The 20,220-nt window shown below is 40.3% G+C and overlaps 5 protein-coding genes across 5 annotated transcripts; 2 read left to right on the top strand and 3 right to left on the bottom strand.

The window, feature by feature from the left end:
- Positions 1 to 4,691, bottom strand: LOC106310440 (ATPase 10, plasma membrane-type). The gene is made up of 21 exons (XM_013747675.1): positions 4,626 to 4,691; positions 4,417 to 4,536; positions 4,218 to 4,316; positions 3,997 to 4,134; positions 3,776 to 3,910; positions 3,535 to 3,714; positions 3,248 to 3,454; positions 3,038 to 3,157; positions 2,798 to 2,917; positions 2,595 to 2,717; positions 2,412 to 2,516; positions 2,165 to 2,309; positions 1,929 to 2,093; positions 1,594 to 1,832; positions 1,488 to 1,520; positions 1,310 to 1,391; positions 1,070 to 1,230; positions 826 to 999; positions 562 to 744; positions 328 to 470; positions 1 to 235 (listed from the first exon to the last, which is right to left on the bottom strand). The coding sequence occupies exons 1-21, from the start codon at positions 4,689 to 4,691 to the stop codon at positions 139 to 141; spliced, it is 2,835 nt and encodes a 944-aa protein (XP_013603129.1). The 3' UTR covers positions 1 to 138.
- A 616-nt stretch (positions 4,692 to 5,307) lies between these two features.
- On the top strand, positions 5,308 to 7,705 carry LOC106310442 (receptor-like protein 2). Its single transcript, XM_013747676.1, has one exon. The coding sequence runs from the start codon at positions 5,555 to 5,557 to the stop codon at positions 7,601 to 7,603; it is 2,049 nt and encodes a 682-aa protein (XP_013603130.1). The 5' UTR covers positions 5,308 to 5,554; the 3' UTR covers positions 7,604 to 7,705.
- On the bottom strand, positions 7,659 to 12,888 carry LOC106310439 (translation initiation factor IF-2, chloroplastic-like). The gene is made up of 12 exons (XM_013747674.1): positions 11,195 to 12,888; positions 11,049 to 11,081; positions 10,679 to 10,792; positions 10,355 to 10,504; positions 10,146 to 10,244; positions 9,994 to 10,056; positions 9,520 to 9,675; positions 9,357 to 9,422; positions 8,991 to 9,227; positions 8,624 to 8,899; positions 8,176 to 8,364; positions 7,659 to 8,012 (listed from the first exon to the last, which is right to left on the bottom strand). Exons 1-12 carry the CDS (start codon positions 12,659 to 12,661, stop codon positions 7,851 to 7,853), a joined length of 3,012 nt encoding a protein of 1,003 aa, XP_013603128.1. The 5' UTR covers positions 12,662 to 12,888; the 3' UTR covers positions 7,659 to 7,850.
- A 195-nt stretch (positions 12,889 to 13,083) lies between these two features.
- Positions 13,084 to 18,301, top strand: LOC106310443. Its single transcript, XM_013747677.1, has 5 exons — positions 13,084 to 13,354; positions 14,920 to 15,023; positions 15,528 to 15,654; positions 15,941 to 16,278; positions 16,365 to 18,301. Exons 4-5 carry the CDS (start codon positions 16,138 to 16,140, stop codon positions 18,045 to 18,047), a joined length of 1,824 nt encoding a protein of 607 aa, XP_013603131.1. The 5' UTR covers positions 13,084 to 13,354; positions 14,920 to 15,023; positions 15,528 to 15,654; positions 15,941 to 16,137; the 3' UTR covers positions 18,048 to 18,301.
- On the bottom strand, positions 18,092 to 19,455 carry LOC106310445 (CASP-like protein 2A1). The gene is made up of 3 exons (XM_013747680.1): positions 19,108 to 19,455; positions 18,569 to 18,689; positions 18,092 to 18,471 (listed from the first exon to the last, which is right to left on the bottom strand). Exons 1-3 carry the CDS (start codon positions 19,302 to 19,304, stop codon positions 18,196 to 18,198), a joined length of 594 nt encoding a protein of 197 aa, XP_013603134.1. The 5' UTR covers positions 19,305 to 19,455; the 3' UTR covers positions 18,092 to 18,195.
- Positions 19,456 to 20,220: the final 765 nt, after the last annotated feature.

Here is a 20,220-nt window from a genome sequence, read left to right as displayed (position 1 = left end):
AAGGGATATGTTTGAATTCTGCTGTCACCAGAAGACAACACTACATTACCAACTACACAGAACATACAAACGCTCTTGTTTTTGTTCTTTATTTCTCTTGACCTTACAGAGTTAGGGAACAATCAAAACAGAGTTGTTTTAGACAGTATGAGCTGCACGGATCATCTTTGAGTCAATTTGTTTGAGCTTGATCACAGATTCTAAATGCCTTGAAACCGAGTGGCCCTCCACGAGCCTATCAGATGATGACCAAAGATAAAAAGTTTTGTATGAATCAGAGATGGTTCTAGTAGTATACGAAATGGAAAGAAGAAACCAAAAGAGAACCTGGCGATTTCTGCACGCCTTCTGGTTTGTTCAGCGATCCAAGAAGGGCGAGAGCGACTTCCACCGAGCTCTTCTGCTGAATGACTTCTCTGAGTGATGGTTACATTCGCCGTTCCATCATCTTTCTTATAAGTAAACGCTGTCTACATGACAAAAAAAACCAATAGTCTTTGTCTTTAAGAAACAATCCAGTATAAGTCTGGGACTGAGTAACAAGACAAGACATGCACCAACCTTACGGTCTAATACGAGGTTCCAAGCATCTCCACTCAATGCATAATTGAAGACAAACTTTATAACATCTAGAGGTACATAAAATATCAGACTGTATAACCATATAACACCTGCCCATCCCCATCCAATGCCTGTGATGTTAGCAAAGCTGATCTTGGCATAGACAGCAATCAATGTAGCCGCCTGTGTACATGAAACAAACAAGTCAACATCAAGACCTATAGCATTGTGTGATGGTAAGGGTTAAGGATGAAGAGTTCTTACAAGTTGAGCAACAAGGAAAGCAAAGATCAGGAGAGTCCCGGGACGTTCTAGAAATGACCAGCTTCGACTACGTGTTACGAATATGAGTGCTTGGCTAATGATGCTCACTTGGAGATACACAGCGGATGAGACTTGTTCAGTGTTCTTGGCGATTGATTTTACATGGAAGTGTTTCTGCAGAGTAATAAAGTTCAAGAGATGGTTACATATATGCATTCTTCTCAGTAAACATAATCGAATATACCTCGAAGAAGGTGGTAGAGACAATGAGCCAGTAGAACAGGACTGTGACCAATGCTAAGTATGTTCCAATGACAATTCCAGTCGCAAATATCTGGTTGAGCTTCCAACTCTCCGGTGTAGGAGATGGCCTAACTCTATCTTTGGAGATAGTCATGATGGTTCCTGATGCATAGGTGATCAACAAGACCACTTGAGGGTGTGAAAAATCAACATGAATCTATTGAGAGGATCATAAGATTACCATCATTGAGTATTGCAATGATTAGAACCATGAAAGGTGGGAAGTCATATTCCCATATCAATGCTAAAAGTGTAAAACCAAGCTGCATGAGAAAAAAAAAATGATAAGAATAGAAAACTCAAGTAGGTGTGTGATTTACACCAACATGAGTCAGATCATGTAATATGAAGCTTCTTACCACTATTCTTATGGTGATTGAGACTGCATATACCTGCATATTCTTACTGATTAGTGTGACTCTACTTGGAAAGTTGAATTTATTTAAGCTATATGTGGTACTTAACTGTATAGTTCTTCATCCTCTGGAAAATGGCTCTGCTAGTCAAGACAGCACTGATGATTACACTTAATCCAGGCTCAGTTAGTACTATGTCAGCAGAACTTATTGCAGCATCTGTTGCATCAGCTACAGCTATTCCAATGTCAGCTTTCTTGAGAGCAGGAGCATCATTCACACCGTCTCCGGTCATCCCAACCACATGCTTCTTTTCTTGTAGAATCTTCACAATCTCATACTTGTGTTCTGAGTTTCATGAGAGAGAAAACAAAAACATTAGGATTAGAAATGAGAGCAAGTCTGAAACCCTGTAGATGTAAGCGTTGTGGTTTGATTATTGACCAGGGAACACTCCAGCAAATCCATCTGCCATTTCAATTAGCTCATCCACTGGAATGGCTTCATGCTCATCATTGTTGTTGTGGCCTAACAAAGAGGAAGAAGGATACATGTTGGTTCCCATACCAAGACGTCTGCCTGTCTCCTTTGCTATTGCTAACTGATCACCTGAAAGTTTTATAGCACAATGAGAGAGTGTCTGAAAGAATGTAGCTCCGTTGTTTGAGATTCAGACTTACCGGTGATCATCTTAACACAAACTCCAAGGTTAAGAGCTCTAAGGATGGTTTCACCACTGTCATGCCTTGGAGGATCAAACAGTGGTAACAAACCACAGAACTTCCATGGTCCTCCAGGGCTATTGCTGCTTCTTTCTGGAATTTCCTGGAAAAAAGTAAGAAAGATGACTCAATGAATTGGAGTAACTAAGGCCAAAAAAATACACTTAAGATAAAACCAAATCAAGAAAGCGTACAGAGATGTTACCTGATAAGCAACTGCTAAAGACCTCAAACCTTTTTCAGCAAATCTATTGATAATGGCATGAACTCTTTGCGCAATCACATTGTTATGTTGACACAGGCTTAGAACCTACATGTATATAACAGTTGAATCAGTGATAGTTTGTGAATCAGTTTGGTAAGTACCAAGAATAGGATGATACTTAACTTGTTCAGGAGCTCCTTTGGTAGCGCGATACCATTTACCATCAGAATCAATATATGTTATTGCAGTACGTTTGTCCACAGGATTGAATGGCAAGAAATGAACTTCTTTAATGTTTGCACGAGCCTACAAAAAAAAAAAACCTTTGTATGAGACAAAACTTCTAATAAGGTGACAAGTAGTCTTATCAAAGAGAGTTCACGTACCTCTCTAGGATCAGCAAGCATGCTAACAATTGCTGTATCTATAGCATCCTGATTCTCTAGCCGTGATGCTCGGCCTGCAAGCAACAAAACTGTGTCCTTGTTCATATAGTCGGCAAAAACCTGTGCAGATGGATTAGCACATTTAAACACCAAGATTAGTTGAATAGAGAACACAGAGAAGGAGGTACTTAACTATATTCACTGTACTTGAAATGAAAGTCATATGAGAAGTATTGGTACCTCAATGAGATTTCTATCAACGGAAAGACTATTTAAGGTAAGTGTTCCAGTTTTATCACAGCAGAGGACATCCATCCCAGCCATCTCCTCTATTGCGGTCATCCTTTTGGTAATGGCACCCTTTTAAAACAAGAAGAAGCATTAGATTCATCTCTTTTTGCTCTATTCTAGTTAAAGACTAAAGAGAGAAAAGACAATGAGATCTGTTACCTGTTGTGAAAGTCTATGAGACCCAATGGCAAGTGTGACAGATAGTACAGTGGGCATGGCAATGGGTATACCTCCAATAAGTAGGACAAGAAGGTTATTGATCCCAACCCTGTAGGGGCGGTGTTGTATAGGGAACATGACAATGATTTCAAGAACCATTCCAACAGCAATGGAGCAAATGCAGAAGTTCCCAATTGATGTCAGAACCTATAAGAAAAACATGTTATGTTCTTGCAAGCTGCAGACTGTATTATTGTATTTCACCACTTTTAAGAGAAAGAAAGAACCTGCTGAAGATGTCCAGTTACATCTGTGCTGTCCACCAAACATGCTGTCTTACCAAAGAAAGTGCTAGAACCAGTGGCTATCACAACAGCTTCTATTTCACCTTGCTTACAAGTAGAGCCAGAGAAGACTTGTTCACCCTTCTTCTTGGTCACAGGTAGCGATTCACCGGTCAGCACTGACTGCAGGAATACATGTTAACCTCAGAGACAAGTCTTTACATAGTGCACTAAAAGAACATACCTGATCAATTTTCAAGGGGTCTCCATCAAGAAGGCGAGAATCAGCAGGAATGATATCTCCAAGTTTTATGCTAATTATATCACCAGGTACCAAGATAGACGCATCCTGCTCTTGCCACTGTCCATCTCTAAGAACCTGTAAGTGTGGATCTTTATCAGAATTTAAGGTTAATATGGAAAAGACAGTGTAGAATCAAAACCATATGAGGGGAAGAAGCAGACTCTAGTTTTTAGAGCCAAACGAGCCATAAGAGCAGCAGCAGCATTCCCAGCATTGTTCTCTTCAAAGAAGCTGATTGTTGCGTTGATCAGTAAAAGACAAACTATTCCAACAAAGTCTTCCCAGTCAGGACCCTGGCTCTGTCATTTCACCATGAGTTTCAAGGTGTATCTTCATAAAGTAAAGAAGAAAGAAACGGTTACATAAACTCTGATTGTCTTACTTCACTGTTTGCAAGGGCGATGGCTATCAAAGCTGCAGCTTCCATAACCCATGACAAGGGATTCCACATAAAGCCTAGGAACTTCAGAAACTTATTCTCCTGTATCATTGTTTTAAACAAAATATTAGAGCTCATAAGCTTCAATACTGTCCTTGGAAGGAACACTATGGAGACATTTTGAAGATAAGTTGTTTATTACCTGTTTCTCTTCGAGTCTGTTAAGACCAAATATCTTCAATCTTTCTTCAGCTTCTTCAGATAAAAGCCCTCTAGGAGTTGTTCTTAGGTGTTCAAAAACCTCCTCCAGTGGCAATAAACCCTGCCAATCTCAAGCGTCAAACCTTTTTTTATTACCACTATGAAGCCAAGTATTAAGAGTAAAAATTTTAAAGGAAACACACATCATACCAAGTCAACTCCTTCTCTGTTGAAAGTATCAGGATCCAGCAATGGCTTGTCTAAATCCCCAGCCATGGTTAAAGCTTTCAAAGCCACTGCCCAACTTCAAAAAACTAGGCTCCAGGGTTTGATCCAAACCATGAAACTAATGAAAAGAAACGATAAATTCTTCAATGAACATAAGAATAGTGCATAAACCTATAAATATTTTTTTTATGCTACTTATTTAATAAGGTTGATGCGAGTTAATTATTATGAAACAAAGGACTTAACAGCATCTAATATGATGACACGAAGCTACTAATATCTTTGTCTTCGAGAATGCTACTGCAGGTGAATAGGCGAAATAGGAAAATTTTAAAAAGGTTAGTGAATATTGAAACCACCTTTCCATGGTTGACCAGTTGGTATGGAGTTAGAGGAAGATGAGATTCTCCTGCAAGTCGCATTTGGTATTGGCATTATTGAATAAGATCAAACGTCAGTGTCTATGAACACAGAAGATGGGAATGAGGAAGAGTTAGTTAGTGGGAACAGAGAAGTGTGGTCGAACTAACGGTCACTCCTCTCTCAGAAGTGTGGTTGATGTAACGTAGTAACGGTCAAGGTACTTAAACCTTATTCTTTGGGCCCAGGTTGTTTATATGGGCTGATCAGATTATGACCCCAATTAGTCATCAGATTTCTTCTCCTCTCATGTTATGTAGACTATGAATTAAAAATGAATTTAACAATGGACCAATGGTTTAAGAAAATTCACAAAATGTATCAATAAATCTTGGAGATGTTGACTAATTGCCTTGGTCAATGCTAGTGTGACAAGGTATCTTATTTGTTTTGTGTGACTGCTTCCCCTTAGTCAACACTTGTATTGCCAATAAGTTTTTTTTCTGTCTTCTATAACGACTTTTCTTGTCTTGTTCTTGTTTGATGAGGACATGATATTCAAAGCCAAAGGTCTTGTGAGAGCTTCATCAACCACAACACAACCTCTGAGTTCCCACATGCTTCGCTTACTCCTTTTATGTGTTGCTTTCCTGTTTCTTACAGTTTCAGAAGCTGGCTGCAACCATCAAGATCAAGAATCTCTCCTGTGGTTCTCAGGCAACGTTTCTTCCTCTGTTTCTCCTCTGAATTGGAATCCATCCGTTGACTGTTGCTCATGGGAAGGAATAACCTGCGATGATTCCTCTAATAGTCACATCACTGCAATCTATTTGCCCTTTAGAGGACTAAAGGGAAAACTCCCTTTCTCTGTTCTGAAACTTCACCATCTCTCTCAACTCAATCTTTCTCATAACCATCTCTCTGGTCCTCTCCCGCTGGATTTTCTTTCTTCCCTTGATCAGCTCACAGTTCTTGATCTTAGCTACAATAGCTTCACAGGTCCAATCCCTTCGTTCATGTGCCTAAGCTCACCGCAGCTCAGTACACTGGATTTCTCCTATAATGATTTCAGCGGCCATATCCCTCGAGGACTAGGCAGGTGTTTGAGGCTAAGTGTTCTACGAGCAGGCTTCAACCATCTCTCTGGTGAAATCCCAAGAGACATCTACAATCTTTCTAAACTCGAGAAACTTGTTCTTCCAGCCAATCATCTCTCTGGAAAGATCGATGATGACATCACACAGCTCAAGAAACTAACGTCCCTTGAGCTTTACTCCAATAACCTAGAAGGAGATATACCAAAGGACATAGGTAAACTCTCCAGCCTACAAGTCCTCCAGCTCCACACCAATAACATCACTGGTACAGTCCCACTTTCACTTGCGAATTGTACTAACCTCGTCAAGTTAAATCTAAGGAAAAATCAGCTGGAAGGAACCTTATCAGAGCTTGACTTCTCCAGGTTTCAGAGACTTAGCATTTTAGATCTTGGAAACAATAGCTTCAGCGGTGAGTTCCCTTGGAGGGTTCACTCCTGCAAGTCTCTAACAGCGATGAGGTTTGCAAGCAATAAGTTAACAGGGCAGGTATCTCCTCAAGTACTGGAGCTAGAGTCCTTATCATTCTTGTCTCTTTCAGACAATCAACTGACCAACATCACAGGCGCTCTCAGCATTCTGCAGGGTTGCAGGAACCTGTCCACTCTCCTCATTGGAAAGAACTTTTACAACGAAACGTTTCCAAGCGACAGAGACTTGATATCCCCAGATGGCTTCCCTAATCTCCGGATATTTGCCAGCGGTGGATGTGGGCTGAGAGGTGAGATACCAGCTTGGCTGATCAAACTGAAGAGCTTAGCAGTCATGGATTTGTCCCACAACCAGCTCGTGGGATCAATTCCTGGCTGGCTGGGAACTCTTCCGCATCTTTTCTACATCGATCTCTCGGATAATCTTCTCTCAGGAGAGCTTCCTAAAGAACTGTTTCAACTAAAGGCTCTGATATCTCTAAAAGGCTACGACGCAACAGAAAGGAACAATCTAAAGCTGCCTGTTTATATCAATCCTAATAATCTTACGGCTCATTATCAATATAATAAGCTGTCCAGCTTCCCACCTGCTATCTACATAAGAAGGAATAATCTGAAAGGAAGTATACCGGTAGAGACTGGCCAGTTAAAAGCTCTTCATGCACTCGAGCTCTCTCATAATTGTCTCTCAGGAAGCATTCCGAATGAGTTGTCTAACCTCACCAACTTAGAGAGGCTGGATCTTTCCAACAATAACTTATCTGGTAGAATCCCTTGGTCGTTAACAAGGCTCCATTTCATGTCCTACTTCAATGTGGCCAACAACACTCTCCAAGGGCCAATACCCACAGGCAGTCAGTTTGATACTTTTCCAAGAGCACACTTTGAAGGAAACTCCTTGTTGTTCGGTGGTGTACTGCTCAATTCCTGCCCTGCTCCAACTCAGTCACCTGCTACAACCACAGATGAAGAGAAGCTAACCAGAATATTTACAGTTGCAGTTGCCACTGGATTTTCTTTAACCTTTACTTTGGTTATACTGGTGCTTAATTGCTATGTTGATATGATATAACAGATGGACGACCCAATGCTTTGACTATAACAAATAATGATTCTGTACAGATAACTAAAATAAGTAATTACCTTTTGATTTCATAAATAAAATATTGTCACATTTGGGTTATTTTTTCCTACATCAATCAACCGAATGTAGAAACATATACCATATACAAGATGCGACCATACAAACAATGTACCAACCAAAGTGTTGTGAGACACAAAGCTTACCCTGTTTGCTTGAGTTTCCTTGATGACTAAAATTACAATTCAACTCCAGCCTCTTCGATTGCAGCAGACATTGAAGCTGATGCTTCTTCAAGCGTTCGCCTCTTTTGAACCGCGTTAAAGGCCTCGATGGTGTCTCCTTCGATCCAATCGTCATAGTCATCCATACCGATACCACATTCTAATCCAGCACTCACCTAGAACAATAAAAACCACAGAGAAGTTTATATTGACGAAGCAACAAAGTCTAAAAGTCCAAATATGAACTGGATTTGGAACATATCTTAGCGTGTAAAGATGGACGTTGATGGTCTATGATCACTCTTAATATAAAAACTGTGGGTTAGGAAAAAAGTTTACCTCTTTCACATTTTCTTTAACTCGCTTAAGAGAATCAAGGACACCAACATGTACAGTCTTACCCTTCCGGATCACCTTGATGCCACAATCTTTGACAAACTTCCCTTCGTTCACCATGCATCCAGCCACACGACCGCTTCCACTGCTGAAAGTAGCTCGAACTTCTGCTGATCCAATTGGTATTTGTTCCTGTCAATAGCCACATGAATTTAATTTTCAAAACTCCAAAAGAGCTCATGAAGTGACACTAAAACCTATGCTTTATGATAACCCATTATATATTACAGAGATTTACTTTTTCGGGCAATTCAGAATTCACCAATAAAAAACAAAAGAGATCCAACTCTAGTGGAAAGAAGAGATATCTTCATGTGTAACTCTAAAGAGGCTGTTGATCAGATCAGACACAAGAAAACGCTTCAGAAGTGCTAATGAAATCGATGCTAACCTCAACAGACTCAAGAAGTCCTTCCATTGCGTTTCGTACATCGTCAATAAGTTCATAGATAACTCGATATAATCGGATCTCAACACCTTTGTTTTCCGCAGCTTTCTTAACAGAACCAGATGCTTTGACATTAAATCCAAAAATGATGGCTTCACTCGCTGATGCTAGATCAACATCACTGTTGCTCACATCCCCTGTCGCTTGTAGCAAAAATTTCAAGGTCACATTCTCTTGAGGGAGAACTTGCAGAGCTTGTTTGACAGCTTCAATGGATCCCTAGTAGTCACATTGGTGATTTGCATCAGCACATATAAGATGGGATAGGAAAACAAAATGGCTAACATAAATGATCAAACTGGCGCTTTACCTGTACATCGACCTTCAATATGATATTAAGCTGATGCAAATCTAAGCCTGACATCTTTTTCGCTGATACAGCAGAAGCCAAGGAAGAAAGGGTGACCTTTCCATCCCCAGCCTTTGCAGATATTCTTTCATCTCGTAGTGATACTGCACGTGCTTCTGCCATCTCACGCGCCACATCAAGTGAAGAGACGATCTCAAATTCGTCACCAGCAATGGGTACATTATTTAAACCAATCACCTAAAATCAATCCAGACATGAGAACAAAGGATAAAGATTCTGTGGGCAAGAAACATAAGCTACATCGAGTATTCCCGGTAGTGTGTGAGAAATGACACTTAAGTTAGGGTAGATAATGAAACTACAAACCTGTACAGGTATGGAAGGTCCAGCTTCATCAACTCGTTCGCCGCTGTGATCAAATAAAGCTCGTACCTAAACACAGAAACAGAGCAAGACCAATGCAGGTAAGATCCAAGTTTATACCATCTGCACAATGTGGCTTGAGGAGAAAACTGAATTTTGATTAGACCTTTCCGAAAGCTTCTCCACAAACAATAACATCCCCTCTTCTCAACGTGCCCTTCTGAACAATGAATGTCGCAAATGGTCCTTTCGCTTTATCAAGTCCAGCCTCAATAACAATGCCCTTGGCATTTCTGTGTGGGTTTGCTTTCAACTCTTGCAGCTGAAACAACCACAATATAGTCAACCCACAAACAAAAGCCAATGAGAAGCCAAACCAGAAAAGAGGGAGAAAAAAAATTATGCATGGAAGCCTCGTTGTAAAGGTTTTTAAGTCTAAACCACTCCTTAAAGCAAGATTTTGGGCCCATTTTGGAGCAAATAAGTAAGTCCGTTGTAGCCACTATGAGCAATGAACTCTAAGAAAACTGATCACGTAAATTGGACAATCTGCTAACTTAAGCTTTTTATGCATCTACCAGAAAAAGAAAAAAATCAAGCAAATCTGCTTTCAGCTTAATGGGGTGAATAACAAACTAACCTCTGCAACAAGCATGACAGTTTCCAACAGATCATCGATATTCTCGCCTTTCAACGCACTGATCTGTCAAAGGTAAATATTTAGCATGATATGAGACCCCATGGAATATATGGAGCCTGAAGCATATATGTGATGAGAGTATGTATCCCAACCTGAACCATTGGCACATCACCACCCCAATCTTCAGGCATCAAACCAATTGAAGAAAGCTCTTGCATTACTCTCTCTGGACTAGCTCCGTCTTTATCTATCTGGAACGGGAAAGGATTCAGAATGAGAGAGATTACATATACACAGGTAGGATCTTTCATTCTTTCCCAACTCCTAGATAGAAGAACGCAGATGTCACATGGACCTAGACCTTATTTATAGCTATGACTATAGGGACACCAGCAGCCTTTGCGTGAGCTATTGCTTCATTTGTTTGAGGTCGAATTCCATCATCAGCAGCAACCACAATGATTGCGATGTCAGTGACCCGTGCTCCGCGAGCTCTCATTGCACCAAACGCCTAGATGAGCTCTTAAAAGTCAGATAAGCAAAATTATAGTTGTCCAGCAATAGATGTGAGATAGTTAACAAGCATGCTACATATAAAATAGCTACGGAAAATAGTTTGATCAATGAAAATTCAGCATCAGAAATGAAGGTGTGAGGATTCAACTTGCAGGAAAAAGGGATCTACCTCGTGTCCAGGAGTATCAAGGAAAACACAGGACTGCAACTTCCCATCAACAGGCACTGACACCTTATATGCACCAATTCCTTGTGTAATCCCCCCTGCTTCTGAAGCAGCAACCTGGCAGATGCCCAGAGAAGAGACATTAGCTGAAACAACTATCTAGTAATAGCCTTGGCAATAAGCGAATGAACAAAGAAACAAACAATCCGAAAGCAAAACAGATATCTATACTCTTAGGCTAAAGGTATCCTCAATCCACTTCTAAAAGAAATAAAGAACTGAAGAGGCCACAATAAGATTCCTTGATAAAAAAAAAAGGCAAATCAGTGTTACGTTGGATATAGCTAATCTCATAGATAATGAAGTTTTGTACCTTGCTTTTTCTGATATAGTCCAGAAGAGTGGTCTGCAAAATAGATAAATTTAGGAAATGAATTAGGAAAAACCTGCTGCTTAAAGGAATCTGCATCTCCGAGTTGGACGTGAGAAACAAATAAGGTTAGAGCACACTGTGCGTACCTTTCCGTGGTCCACATGACCCATAATCGTGATGACAGGAGGCCTGTCTTCTAACTTTTCCAAATCTTCTTCATCAAAACTTTCCTTCTTCTTTGCCATTTCTTCAACTTGAACTGAATCAGCATCAAGGACCTCAACATCGTAATCTCTACAAATCATCCTCACCATCTCTCTGTCCAAGGTCTGCACACCATCAGGTCTAATCCCTTTTGAATATAGATACCCAAGGATGTCACCTTCACCTATGGCTAGGTTGTAAGCCAAATCCTCGATGGACATGCCTTCTTCCTCTACCTCTAAGATTTCAGCTTTAACAGGTGCTGCGTCTCTGGCAGCCTGGAGTCTTACAGCCTTCCTACTAGCTTTACTCCATTTTCTCCCTTTTCTACCTTTTCCTGGAATTGAGACATTTAACTCGGATGCATCTTCGTCGGCGTCATCTTCAGCAGCCATTCTTCGCCTTGGATTAGCTGATGCATTTTTTTTATTACGTTGCTCAACTCTGAACTTGTTAGAAGGTGGACCCTTTCCAGGCTTGGTAGGAGCCAACACAGTCTGAGAGGCCACAGGATCAACACCTTTTTTCTTGGATGCAAACTTATCAACCAAAATGGGCTTCCTTTCTTTACTTTGTGAGCTAGAATCAACCTCTTCAGAAACTGAAGGCTTTGACGCCATACCAACATCTTTTAAGATGGGACCTGAAGGCCTCGTTGCCATACCATGATCTTTTAAAATGGGTTTCTTTACAGGTGGCTGAGCTACCATAGGCCTGCCTTGTAACTGTGGCTGAGCTCTTAAAGGTTGCTGAGGTGGTGACAATTGAGTGCCTGATTTGGCATCACCCTGCATTCCCTTATTATCAATTTTAGGTGATTCCTTAACAACTTTCTGCACAGCTGCAACAGCATCACCCTTACGCCACACACTCTTCATAGTTTTCGTCTTCCGTGTCCCAAAGCCATCACCTTTGGAGTTACTACTGTTAGCACTAGGCTGTGACGGCTTAAAACCCTCACCACCCTCTTTACTAACCGGTTTCGGAATCTCCAACCTCTCAGCTTTATCCAACACTTCGCCAAGAGACTCAATAACCTTACTCCTCTCTTCTTTTTCTCCATCAAACTTACCCTCCTTACTCCAAGGAGCAGAACTCACCCTCGCCACAGGGGGCTTCAACACAGGCTTAGGAGCCTGCTTGAGCACGATCTCACCCTCATCCTCTTCAATACTTCCTTCAAAAGAGTTTGAATCTAAAGAAACAGTTTGCTCAGCGATGAAGTCAGTAGTACTAGTGGAAAGAGAATATCTACACAACCATTTCTTAGCTCCTTTGACGCTTCTCCTCGGCAAAGAAACCCTTTTTACTAATGCGTACGACGAAACACTCGCACCACCACCACCTCCTGGACTAACCAGAGAAGCTAACGACGGCAATGTGCCGACGAGAACCAGCATCGACGGCATCTCAATTCAACCCAGAAGCTTTATCTCATTCCAGTTCGGCATGCAGAGACGAAACTCCAACGAATTTCAACCCAGAAAGCTACGAAATTTAAAAGAAAAATCGGAATTATTGACGAATTGAATCGGATATCATCAAGCTAATTTGAAAATCGATGAGCAATTTGGATTAGATAGAGAGAGGAAGAAGATGAAGTTCAAGGATAACTTTGAACTTGAGCTTGTGTGGCTTTGCTCCTATCCTGATTTTTTTGGCGGATTACACAAAAGAAAAAAAACTAAATAAAATAATAATATTGGGCTCAATAGTAAAAGCCCATTCATAAATCGACCCGCCTTATACCGACCCGGTAAGTCCTGCGTGATTTGATAAAAGAGATTAAATTAAATAGATTATCGATAATAAACAGAGAATTAAATTCGATTAATTAATAACGCTAAGAGATTTGCTTCGACATTTTCTCTCTCTACTGTGCTGAAAGTGAAGCTCGAGAGAGAGAGAGAGAGAGAGAGAGAGTGCCGTTGACTGAGGAGGATGAAGGAAGAGGGTGATAGTGAGAGTTCGCAGAACGTAAAGCCTAGGAGTAAACGGAACAGTGTAGCCTCGGCTTCTGCTTCCGCCTCCGCCACTCCCATTAACCGATTCCGACGCCGCTCTGCTAGATCGCCTTCTCCACCTCTAACTGCTGCAGCCAGGTATCATTGCAGATCGAGTTTTAAAAAATGTGGAATTTGTGGTGATTTCGAGTTTAATTCGATTGATTTCGTTGAATTGGAGCATAGAACGTATCTAGCTAGGGGTAGTGTTTCGTTGTTTGAGAGTTGTATATCCGCAATGATTGGCTAAGCAACTGCGGCCCTGTTCGTTTGCTCACCCAGGTGATCCATCTATGCAAATTGATGTTCGTTTTGTGCATTATAATGCTACATCCAGATGGATCACCCAGCTGAATTTTTAAAAACTCATCTCAAATTGTCACCCAAATGAAGGTGAGTTTTGATGGTGCATCTGGATGCAGATGCATCTAGTTCAGTCCAAAATGATTAATGACAAAAATGACAATTTAAAATCAAAATATTATTTTCAAACCGTAAATTCTATTTTTTGCATATATATTTTTCCGCTATAACCAAAAAAATGCATTTTCTCGCAAAAACTGAAAAACACACTTTCCCGCCAAAACCGCAAAATGCATTTTTCCGCAAAAAAAAAACATAAAACACACATTTTCATAAAAACATATTTTTCAGCTAAACCAGTAAAACCGCACTTTTCGACGAAAACCAAAAAAACGCATTTTCCCGCCAAAACCCAAAAAATGCATATTCCCGCCAAAACCGCAAAATGCATTTTTCCGCAAAAAAAAAACATAAAACACACATTTTCATAAAAACATATTTTTCAGCTAAACCAGTAAAACCGCACTTTTCGACGAAAACCAAAAAAACGCATTTTCCCGCCAAAACCGGAAAAACACATTTTCTCGCCAAAACTGGACAACACAATTTTCCCGCCAAAACCGAAAAATAGAATTTTCTCGCCAAAACCGGAAAACCGCATTTTCCCGCCAAAACCGGAAAACCGCATTTTCCCGCTAAAACCGGAAAAACGCATTTCCCGCCAAAACCGGTAAACGCATTTTCCCGCCAAAACTGGAAAAATGTATTTTCCCGCCAAAACTGGAAAAATGTTTTTCCCGCCAAAATCGTGAAAAAACTTTTCCCGCCAAAATCGCCAAAAAAAACTTTTCCTGCCAAAATCGTGAAAAAAAAACTTTTCCCAGTCAAAAACACTTTTCCCGCCAAAACTTCAAAACACACTTTTTCCGTCCAAACCGCAAAAACGTAATTTTCAGCCAAACCCATAAAACGTATTTTTCCGCCAAAACCATAAAAATGCACTTTTCGTGAAAAACACATATTTCCTCAAAAACCGCAAAAATATTTTCGGCCAAAACCGTAAAAATGCTATTTTTCCGCCGAAACGTAAAAAATTATATTTTAGTTATTTTATTAACAAGTCCACCTGGATGCAGATGGAATTAAAAAAAATGAAAAGCGAACGAACGTAGTTGCATTCAGATGATTCATCTGGATGCATGAACGAAATAAAGAAACGAACAATACCCTCCATCTGGATAAGACATCTAGATGGACCATCTGGATGCATCTTCCAGATGTACAAACGAACAGGGCCTGCTTCTAATTTATTTGAATGTTTGGTTTTGGAGAGGATTAATTTCAGCTCAATTCGTTAACAGCTTTTGTAGGATCATCAGGGCGTTCTTGTAGACCTTGGGATAGAGGAGATTTACTTAGACGCCTTGCAACTTTCAAGCCTTCTAATTGGCTTGCCAAACCCAAAGTAAGACTCTTGTTTTCTCATTTCCCTTGTGCACTTTCATATGTCTATACTCACCAAAGCTTTTTTTTTTTTTTTTTGGAAAGAGGTAATTCTGCAGTCTGTAGTGCACATATCCCACCAAATTTTATGTTTTGTTTTCATAAATCTAGTCAATATAGTGCTTGGATTTTTCTTTGGTATGAATGCTGATGGCAAATAGCTTCCTGTAGATTCTTCATTGGTTAAAAAAAAATTGGTATAGTTGATTCACCAGTATATTTAATGTGCTCTTATGTTGAAAAGTCATGAGAATGATGGGTTGTATCAGATATAAACCGGAATGAAAAAAAAATTGGAAGAGTAGACTGAATAGTACTGCTGCTTCGTTGGTGGTGTTTTCTTCGTGGTCTATTTTCATTTGGTCATTTCCTTTTGCCTGTGATATCTGTTGCAAGTTTCTACTGGTTGAAAGAAATGCTGTTTGACTAAAGGTGTGTTTTGTCATGGTATATTTTTTGTTTACAGACAGCTAGTTCATTGACTTGTGCTCAGAAAGGATGGGTTAGTGTTGACTTAGACAAAATTGAGTGCGAGTACTGTGGATCCAGTTTACATTACTCTCCTACACAAAATTCGTTGAATCATCCCGAAGGTTAGTTCTTGTTATTGGAACATATCGTATCTTCTTTTTCTTGCTAACTGTTGGCATCATCTTCTTTCTCTTGAACTGTACAAAAAGGATAATTTCTCAGTCTTTCTGAGCATTCTGGTACCACGAATTTTGATCTAACCAATGAAAAGAGTTTTTTTTTTGGGTCGCAGTCTCTTTCGCAGTCTTTTTTTTCTCCTAAGCAAGAAAAAATTGTCGGACATGAATTATACACTCTCGTTATATATGCTGCTAAGCATTGATATTTCTTACTCATCTTTGGTGACAGCTGATAGTATCAGAGAAGAATTCTCGAAGCAGCTTGATGTCGCACATGAGAGCTCTTGTCCTTGGGTATGAAATTGTTGTCCAGAAAGCTTAGTTCAGTTTCCTCCATCAGCCTTGATTGGAGGTTACAAGGATCGCTGTGATGGGCTCCTACAATTATATTCCCTACCTATTGTTTCGGTGTCTGCAATTAACCAGATGCGTGCTTCAAGAGGGCCGCAAATTGACCGTCTTTTGGCACTGCCTCAAGTCTATGCCAATGATGATCCCAGTTTTAGAATGGGTAATATCTCAGCTACAGAAACGTCTAAAGAAGAGGCTCTCAGTAACTACGCTCGCGTAAGAACTCAGGAATATATGCTTTATATTCTCACGCGTACCAGCCATAAACTGCTACTAGTTCTAATATGAATTTTATCTTTTAGGCTCAAAAGCTGATAAGCCTATGTGGATGGGAGCCTAGATGGCTTCCAAATATCCAAGACTGTGAAGAACATTCTGCCCAGTCAACTAGAAATGGGTGCCCTTCAGGCCCAGCTAGAAATCAAAGTCGTCTACAAGATCCTGGTCCAAGTATGAAACAGTTCTCGGCTTCATCTCGAAAAGCCTCTGGAAATTATGAAGTTTTGGGTCCAGAATATAAATCAGAATCCAGATCACCTTTGTTGGATTGTAGTTTATGCGGTGTAACCATCAGAATTTGGGACTTCTTGACCACTTCTAGACCGGTTCCACTTGCGCCTATCAATGCCAATCTTCCTGAAACAAGCAAGAAAATGGGAGTGACACGTGGAACTAGTGAAACAAGTGGAATCAATGGATGGTTTGCTAATGGAGGCATGGAACAGCAGCAAAATGAAGATGTTGACGAGGCTGAAACATCGGTTAAAAGAAGATTAGTATCAAATACAGGTACAAGCTTCTATCAAACTGCAGCTGGTACATCATCCTCTGCGCAGCTGAACATGTCTGTGACGCGTGATAATTACCAATTTAGTGATAGAGGAAAGGAAGTTATGCGAAGGCAACCTTCAGGAAGTGAGACTGGTGATCGTGCTGCTTCATATGAATCACGAGGGGCAAGTACTCGTAAACGGAACCTGGAAGATGGTGGAAGCACGGCTGATAGGCCACCTTATCTACGGATACAACATGCAGACAGTGTTGAAGGGTCTGTTGTTGACCGTGATGGTGATGAGGTTAACGACGACTCAGCAGGGCCTTCAAAGCGTACCCGAGGCTCTGAAGTGCAAGAAACTTGTCTTCCCTTTTATGGGAGAGATTTATCAGTGGGTGGGCCAAGTCACTCAGTGGATGCTGAAAACGAGAGGGAAGTAAATAGAAGTGAAGGAAATGAACAAGCTGTGGCTTTCCCAGGTGCCAGAGACTCCGCATGTGCTTCCTCTGTCATTGCGATGGATACAATTTGCCACAGTGCCAATGATGATTCTATGGAAAGTGTAGAAAACCGTCCAGGGGATTTTGATGATGTAAATTATCCCTCTGTGGCGACAGCTCAAAGTGCGGACTTCAACGATCCTTCAGAGCTGAATTTAAGCAATCAAGCTCAGCAGAGTGCATGCTTCCAACCAGCTCATGTTCGGTCTAATGCTGAACAAGGCATTAGCAGCATAAATGACGGCGATGAAGTACTGAACACAGAGACTGTCACAGCTCAGGAAAGAGATGGGCCGAGTTTAGGTGTAAGTGGGGGTAGTGTCGGAATGGGTGCAAGTCACGAGGCAGAGATCCACGGAGCGGACGTTTCAGTCCATAGAGGAGATAGCGTTGTTGGAGATATGGAACCAGTTGCAGAAGTCATAGAAGATCTGGGAGAGTTCGCACCAGACCAAGGCGTTACTGATGATTTTGTTCCTGAAGAAATGGATCAAGAAGATAGGCTCGGGGATAGTCAAGATAGGGTGTCTCAATATGTTGAAAGGGCGGACAGTGGCTCTAAAATTGTTGATTCATCGAAGGCTGAATCTGTTGAAAGCGGCGAAAAGATGAGCAACATGAATGTGTTGATGAACGACGACATAATTCTGAATCAGACAGCTTTGATTGGGTTTATATCAATTTTCAAGGTGTGTGATTCTCATGTTTAAGCCATTAATTCAAACCACCCACGTGATGGGTAAAGGCAAGCACATGACAAAGACAAAAGCATTATCTTCCATGATCAAAGTTAAAAGATAATAGTAGAAACATGTAAACATGACAAATTAGAGATGTCTTAACTAAAAGAGCTACTGATCAACTTCCGAAGGCAGCAACTTCGACGTTTTTGTTGGAGTCAGCGATAGCTGGAGGATCGAAGCGAGTAAAGAGCTTATAAGAGGAGATTAAAGAGAGAACGACATAGAAGCAAACCACAACGAATGTGATTATGACAGAAGCGGTGGCTCTATGGCAGAAACTACCAAAGGAACTGCACGCGTCGCTCCATGTAATGGCATCGTCTCCTTTGTAGGCCAAGTACAGAACTTCAGTAGACACAGCTCCAGCAGCAAGAACCACGTAGGTCAGAATCTGAGATGACCAGGTTATTAAATTAATTAATTAGTACTATTAAGAGCGGGTCATTTGATGATAAAACCGAATGTATAATCAAGATCTAGTGTGAGACCTGGTCGAGACAGAAGAAGGTCCAAACACGAGGCATTGTGGAAGAAGAACCAGGCATGGCAGAAATGGCTGCTGAGAGAAGAGAGTAGCCTGCACATATTCCATTTGCGTGCACCAAGTACCTAATCGGTAATTAAGGTTCATTATTACCATCACTAATCATTCATTATTTTTTTCGTCCATAGCATAACCATTTAACCCTTTCTGAAACAAATCTTAAGTTAAATAATCAACACATGTAACTTGACTAATACGTCTCCTCATAGTTTAGTATGTATAGAATTAAAGCGGGGTTTGTTTGGTTTAACTGTCCAAATGAGTTAATAAACCTGTAAGTTATGTGGTCTGGTTACAAAAACTGAGAAAAATATAAAAATATATACACATAATTACAGTCAGTCTCTTGGAACTAAAATGATTTTTATGTCTATGGTGAGATTCGGTACACCATGTCATAAGCCCTAATCGTGAATACTAAATATAGTAGGCAAGGAGATGAAACTCTAAATATTGAAGATAATATAATTAGATATAAGATACCTGAATGCTGAGAGATTGGAGTAAGAAATTGAGCCGAACTCATTATCCTGAGAGTCTTTAAGCATGATAACAAGCGCTGCAAGGCAAAGCCCCACCGGAGCTAAACGGAGCATTGTCTCGGCGGTTCGGATTCCCGTACTACCATCCTCCCAAGAAACGCCGTTGCTAGTCTTGTGATGATCATCACTCTTCTCCATTTTCTTCTTCACTTTTTTTTTTGTTTCTCCTATCTCTTTCTCTTGTTGTGGTTGCTGTTGAGGGAGAAATGTGGTTATAAACAAGTTGTGATGATTTTATTGTGTGGAATTAAATGGGATAAAAGAAAGTGTTGGATCGATAGGGTTGGTGAATGCATTTAATTTCGATATTCACGACAATCATATCACACTTCCTTAGACGGAACATTTAAGGGTTTCCAAATTGACAACAACGCCAAACATGTGAAGATTAGATCGCTCCAGTACGATCTAACCTAAGTCATTGTGATTGTTAGTACGCCGCTCTATAACTATAATCAATTCATTGTAATATTTTGTGTAGATACGACGTTATAAGAAATTTCTATATATATATATATATAAAAAAAAGATTGGTATCCATCTCTTTTACTGTGACGTCGTTTCTCGCTTCAGTCTTAAGAAAACTGTAGCTAATACTAACACTTAACAAAGCATCGTATATGTTTACAGAAAATCATAGTTACGTTTCTTACGATATATGGTCTCCGGACTGAGTTAGGAAACCGGTTAAGTATATGTATATCAAAGAACCCTAGCTAGGTTTGAACTTTGAAGTAAATATTTCTTCGTCGTCTATATATTTTCAGAAATGCAAACCATGTTTATAGGATACTAAAATTTGGAGCTGTTCCAATCTCGTGACCGACACTACGTTCTCGAACATTTGTTCTTTGTAGAGAGTAAATGTATAGATCGAGTAACTAATAGTGTTGCTATATATGTTTTTCCAAAAATAATATATAAAAAACGAATTCAAAAAAAAAAATGTTGTCAACAAAACACTAAACCCTAAACTCTAATCCTAAACCCTAAACCCTTGGGAAAACCTTAAACCCTTGGGTAAACCCTAAACCCTTGGAAAAACACTAAACAT

This window comes from Brassica oleracea, chromosome C8 (assembly GCF_000695525.1).
Source record: "Brassica oleracea var. oleracea cultivar TO1000 chromosome C8, BOL, whole genome shotgun sequence".
Taxonomy (NCBI): Eukaryota; Viridiplantae; Streptophyta; class Magnoliopsida; order Brassicales; family Brassicaceae; genus Brassica; species Brassica oleracea.
This window is presented reverse-complemented; position numbering and strand designations above follow the sequence as displayed.